Source organism: Populus euphratica, unplaced genomic scaffold, assembly GCF_000495115.2.
Source record: "Populus euphratica unplaced genomic scaffold, PopEup_1.0 scaffold2.1, whole genome shotgun sequence".
Lineage (NCBI taxonomy): Eukaryota > Viridiplantae > Streptophyta > Magnoliopsida > Malpighiales > Salicaceae > Populus > Populus euphratica.
The window spans coordinates 4714975-4721429 of record NW_011499846.1 but is presented as its reverse complement, the minus strand read 5'-3'; the positions used below and the strand labels follow the sequence as shown (position 1 = coordinate 4721429).

The window sequence follows — 6455 nt, the reverse complement described above, 5'->3', positions numbered from 1 at the left end:
GTTCAGCAGCCTTCATTTATTCCCGGCATCTTTTGAAGAAATACAGCAATATGCCAAGTGTTTTAGAATGGGAGAAGAGTTTCAAGGCAACATGTGATAAGAGGCTTTTTTCTGAACTTGAATCTGGACGATCACTGGACGCAGAGTTTGGATATCCACTTGGAGTTCCAGCAGGTGTTGATCTTGATGATTTTTTTCGTCAGAAAATAAGTGGCAGTCGATTATCCAGAGTGGGTATGAGCATGAGAGATGTAGTCCAAAGGAATATTGATGATGCTTTCCACTACTTTGGCAAAGAGAGAAAACTCTTAGGTGCTGGTACTGCAAAAAGTCCTGGCATGGAAAAATCTGATTATGCATATCAGATAGCTCAACAAATAATTATGGGACTAATGGACTGCATGAGGCAGACTGGTGGTGCTGCTCAAGAAGGTGACCCATCTTTGGTGTCTTCTGCTGTTTCTGCCATAGTCAATAATGTTGGACCAACCATAGCAAAAATGCCTGATTTTTCTCTAGGCAGTAATTATTCAAATGCTTCAGCTGCGACAGGTTCGCTAAACCCTGCTAGGCGCATTTTGCGCATCCACATAAATTGCCTGTGTCTACTCAAGGAAGCTCTTGGGGAGCGTCAGAGCCGGGTTTTCGAGGTAGCTCTTGCAACAGAAGCCTCCTCTGCTCTTGCTACAGCCTTTTCTCCTGGTAAGGCTTCTCGAAGCCCGTTTCAAATGTCCCCTGAATCCCATGATTCCAGTGGGAATATCTCTAGTGATATTCTGAACAATTCTGCAAAAGCAACTGGAAGAGGAACAAAAAGTGCTGCTGCTATTTCTGCACTACTTGTTGGAGCTATTATCCACGGTGTCACTACCCTGGAGAGATTGGTGACTGTCTTACGATTAAAGGAAGGGTTGGATGTAATTCAGTTTATAAGAAGTATGAAATCCAATTCAAATGGTAATGCTCGATCATTTGTTGTTTTTAAGATGGATAACTCGATCGAAGTTTATGTGCATTGGTTTAGGCTACTTGTTGGGAACTGCAGAACTGTATCTGGTGGTCTGATTGTTGAGCTCTTGGGTGAACCTTCTATAGTTGCTCTTTCAAGGATGCAGCGATTGCTCCCTCTTAGCTTGGTTTTTCCACCTGCCTATTCTATATTTGCCTTTGTTATTTGGAGACCATTCTTTGCAACTCGTGAAGACATCCATCAATTGAATGACTCTTTGACAATAGCCATTGGTGATGCCATAAAGCACCTGCCTTTTCGGGATGTGTGTTTAAGAGACAGTCAAGGTTTATATGATCTTATAGCTGCAGATTCTATTGATGCGGAGTTTGCTGCCATGCTAGAGTTAAATAATTTGGACGTGCGTTTCAAGTCCAAGGCCTTTGTTCCACTGCGAGGAAGGCTTTTTTTAAATGCTATTATTGACTGTAAATTGCCACTCTCTTTAATCACACTGGATGATGGCAATCGTGTTTCTGGGCATGGTGGACCTAAGGTTCAACATGCAGAGAATGAAACAAAGCTTCTAGATAAGCTTGTGAATGTATTGGATGCACTGCAGCCTGCAAAATTCCATTGGCAGTGGGTTGAACTCAGGTTGCTTTTGAATGAACAAGCCCTGATTGAAAAACTTGAGGCCCGTGATATGTCCCTAGCAGATGCAATCCGCCCTTCCTCTCCTGATCCTGAAAAAGCAGCTGCTTCTGAAAATGAAAACAATTTCATTGAAATCATTCTTACAAGGTTATTGGTCAGACCTGATGCCGCACCACTTTTCTCAGAGCTGGTTCATCTTTTCGGGACGTCTCTAGAGGATTCGATGCTATTGCAGGTTAAATGGTTCTTGGGAGGCCACGATGTTCTTTTTGGACGGAAAACCATCAGACAACGGCTTATGAATATTGCTGAGAGTAAAGGTCTTTCAACTAAAGCTCACTTTTGGAAACCTTGGGGCTGGTCCAGTAATGGTTTTGATCCTGTGATGGACAGAGGAGATAAGAAGAAGTTCGAGGTTCCCTCTCTTGAAGAAGGAGAGGTTGTTGAAGAGTATGAAGGCTCTAGTCTCTTCCAGCAAAATGTGACCGAAAGGGCTCTTGTTGAACTAGTTCTTCCCTGCATAGATCAAGGTTCTGATGACTCACGCAATACATTCGCAACAGATTTGATCAAGCAATTGAATAATATTGAGCAGCAAATAAATTCAGTCACTCATGGTACAAGTAAGCAAACAGGAACAACATCTTCTGGACTGGAAGGTCCTGCAAATAAAAGTAACAATCGTAAAGGTATAAGAGGCGGGAGTCCTGGATTAGTGAGACGAGCTGCAGCAACTGCAGATTCTACACTCCCCTCCCCTGCTGCCCTGCGAGCTTCTATGTCACTGCGGTTGCAGTTATTGTTAAGGTTGCTTCCAACCATATGCACAGATGGGTAAGTATACAGATATTTTCTATTCCTTTTAACTTACATATCTTTCTTGTTACTTTATCATTAAGACATTATTATCTTTGCATTTTCAATTTATTTTTCTTATCAATTGTTCTTTTACTCTGTTCTCTCATAAGTGGTTCTAGATATCCCGTCTATTTGTTGTTTGATGAAAGAATTGTTTGAGCGTATTCTTAGTACTGCACATAGCTAAAGGTCAACTTCTCTTTGAAGTTGACATCCAAAGCTGCCCCCTTTTGCTCAGTTGGCTCACACAATTTTATTGGTTTCTTTCACATTTATGTAAGGATGATGGAAGTAATGTATAATCCAAATGTTAAGGTGGGATGATATACCAGTGTGTTTTTAGGGCTATGACAAATTTTATGCCAGATGAAGTTGAGATTATTGAGCATGTATCATTATGTCTCTGCATATTTGTCTTTGTTTATGGAGCATCAAGCAGACACATGCTTTCTTTGTATTGGTACCCATGAGAATCATTTCACCACGTGCTGTGTCATTCCCTTCATCTCTTTCCCACATGCCAAATTTCAGACATGTTCAATGAAATAATTCCTTGATGATAAATTGACTTTGGTAATGATTATCCATAGATTTCTATGCAAGTGTAGTAAACTGCCAAAACAGAGTCTCAATTGTCTTATTTCCATTTCCTGGACTTGTCAGGGAGCCATCTGGGCGGAATATGAGGCAAATGCTAGCCTCTGTCATACTTCGTCTTCTTGGTAGTAGGGTTGTGCATGAAGATGCAGAGCTATCTTTATATCCCTTGCCAAGCTTCCAATCCAAGAGGAAACTGGAGTTGCAATTGGAAGCTGCTTCTGCAGATTTATCTGGTGGAAGTCTCTTTGATCAGTTATTGTTGATCCTGCATGGGTTGTTAAGCAGCTCTCGGCCAAGCTGGCTGAAGTCAAGATCTGCTTCCAGCTCCAAGGCGGTCAATGAATTCAAGGACTTTTCTGGATTTGATCGTGAGTTGGTGGAGAGTTTGCAGGTTTGTTTTCTGAAACCTGTGTTATAATTGATTGCTTTGGTGGTGTCAATTATGGCTTAATGGAAGTAGCTGCTCATAAATGTCTATTTGTGACCAAACCCCCATGTGATTTCGGATGAACTAATTGAATATCTAGTTGGCATTTATTTTCTTCTATTCCCAGCCATAGAAAGATGACCAGGAAAATTTCAATTATAGAGGGAATCCAGATTGGTATCTTGATACTGGTGAAATGTATTCAGGCAGAAAGGTGGTCTATCACCCAAGTAGAGTACCTGGCCTCACTTTATTCCATCTTTGTTTAAAAATCCTGTTTCTCCGCTGCACAAACCCATGGCCTATCTTTACATTAGTGGGAGAACTACTGCTAGAGTACAAGGTCTTCCAGTTAACCTGTGAAATTTAACTTGATTGTCATGTTTCATGTAGGGTTTAAAGGAGCAATCTAATTTGACCAACATGAACTCATTTCATATACCTACCAAAACCGAAGGAGGGAAAAGCAAAACTCACTTGCTAGCCACTAATAAGATCCTATTATGTACTTTTTTCTAAGTTATTTCAAGTGATTACAAACGCACAGTCAGCTTGGACAACAGTAAAGGTGTTCAATTGTGCATTTATAGGAGGTTGAGATGCCCTTTGATTTGAAAATCCCATAAAAGTATTGATGCAATATCTTGCATCTGTTAATGATATAATGATATCTTAATTTACTCATTAAGGATTTCCATCATTTATTGGGGCTGGGTTTAAAAAATGTTAGAATGGGTGAGAATGTTTATTTTTGTTCTTTTCTCCAGAATCTTCAACCAAATTCTATTTTCATTCTGCTCTCACTATCTTCAACCCACAAAACTGAACCAAGTATCTGTCCCAAATTGGTCGGGGTAGTTTACATAGATCCACAGTCTCTTTTTATTTGTTTTGGGCTAAATTCAGAGGTTCTTAATACTGGATAATTTCCATTCACTTCAGCTCACATTGTTTGGTCTATCTTTTCTCTTCATCCTTGCAAAATACTTCAATTTTACCACTGTTTCTAGTTACCTACTTGTTAAAGAAAAAACGAAACAAATAAAGGATCATTGTTTCTCACCAGTATATCTGTGTTAATGTTGGATTTGGCCTAAACATTTCATGATTTCTTGAAATCAAATAAAAAGAATTGAAAATAACTCAATGGTGGTTTTGTTTTTTTGTCTATGGGTTGTGTGAAGATATCAAGTAGAAGGGTATATAACCCAACGTCCCTCTCCTTTTTTTATTTTCATCATTCTGGAAGATATGTGGTTATTCTACTTGTCTCATATATATTTTCTGTGATTGCAGAATGATTTAGATCGTATGCAGCTTCCTGGCACAATTCAATTGCGTATCCAATCTGCAATGCCAATTCTCTTACCTTCTGTCCGATGTCTCATCTCTTGCCAGCCACCACCTGTTCCCACAGCTGCTGTTTCGTCACTTCAACCCAGCATTGCAGTTTCAGGGTTTTACAATGGAAGCAATGCTCAGAAAAATCCAGCTCCTTTGGCACGTTCTGCCAATAACATATCAACAAAGTCTAAGCCGCTGCCACATCTGCTGCCACTGCAACAGGATGGTGATATGGAGATTGATCCATGGACATTGTTGGAAGATGGTACTGGGTCAGGCCCATCTTCAAGCAACATTTCTGTGATTGGAAGCATTGACCATGCTAATCTTCGAGCTTCCAGCTGGCTTAAAGGGGCTGTTAGGGTGAGGCGGACGGACCTTACCTACATTGGGGCTGTAGATGATGACAGCTGATGTTAACTTCATTCTTGATTTTGGTCTTGGAGTGCGCAATCCCCAGGTAATTTAATGCTTTCACTAATCACACGGAATCGACATCAGGATTCCACCTCATTCCTGCCTTTTATGGCAAAGGGAGCAGTTGGGAGGGGTAATTTTAGTTCTTTCTTTCCTTTTTTTTTTTTTTTTTCCGGGGCGGGGGTGCAGGGGTGCTTGTGGAAATAGTGAAAGTGTTGATGCTCCTGCACAGGCTGCTCCATCAGGTCTCAGGATCGCACAACTACTAACCTTTTGATCATCCACAATCTGGACTGTTCTCCAGGTGCAGTTCAGAGGATTGTTGTATATATAGAGATAATTGTTTTTACTTTGCCAATTGATCAGGGTAAATTACCCTCAAGAATGACCCGTAGCTTTTCATATGCATCAAACTATCGTTGCACCTCCCTCTTTCTTCCCTGTTGTTTATGCGTGAGTACCTGTATATTGTGGCATGTGCTTGATTCTACATTTGCATGTTCTGTGCTGCATAGTATATTTATTTACTGAGTTATTAAAAGACTGCAGCTCATTTTTTGAAACCAGTTTTTATTTGCTGTTGATGTCCACCATGCATGTCGGGTCAGGAGGTTTCTGGATCAGGCTTTGGATTCTTATGCATAATTCACCTTCTTTTTTTTTTTAATCTGATTGAGATCAGGACGATTGCTCACTGAATTTAAAATAGAATGTAAAATAGGATTTATATGTATTTTCCTTTTACCTCAATGAGATGGATAGTTTTGTTGTTCTGTTACTGATGATGATATCAATGTTTTTTTTTTTTTTTTTTTAATGTGCTGGAGAATCAGTTCTGCCGCAGTAGGGATGCTTTTAGTTTTTGCCCCACTTGTGTGACTGGACTATTCGTGACCAACTGGTGCTATGTTCTGCTGTTCCAATTATACGCGGGACTTCTGGATTTTGTGTCTTTCCTATTGTGTAGGAGGACAGTTTACTGCCATGTATTCATTCTCTCCTGCGTAGCGCACATAAACCTTGGGACTTGGAGCCCGTGTTTTTCATGTTTATGTTGGAGCTTGTAATGCTTGCTATTCATGTGTCAGGTGGTTATTTATTGGATTTTTTTGTTTCTTCTCCATATCCATGGTCCAACTATTTGTGTCATGCTCCCCTAAATTGTTGATCTCCCAGGGAGGTGCTTTAACAATTTCTCCAAAA

The 6455-nt window shown here is 40.2% G+C and overlaps 1 protein-coding gene across 4 annotated transcripts in view; it reads left to right on the top strand.

Annotated features, from left to right (window-relative positions):
• The window catches only part of LOC105133872 (mediator of RNA polymerase II transcription subunit 12), a 15303-nt gene extending 9488 nt beyond the window's left edge, over positions 1 to 5815 (top strand). For all 4 annotated transcript variants that reach the window (XM_011038030.1, XM_011038014.1, XM_011038039.1 and 1 more), the window contains 3 exons: positions 1 to 2440; positions 3128 to 3455; positions 4788 to 5815. The exon at positions 1 to 2440 ends at the window's left edge or, in 3 of these variants, runs on beyond it. In XM_011038030.1, coding sequence (XP_011036332.1) covers positions 1 to 2440; positions 3128 to 3455; positions 4788 to 5249 — 3230 coding nt within the window. In that variant the 3' untranslated portion in view covers positions 5250 to 5815. The remainder of the gene's footprint in view (positions 2441 to 3127; positions 3456 to 4787) is intronic.
• Positions 5816 to 6455: the final 640 nt, after the last annotated feature.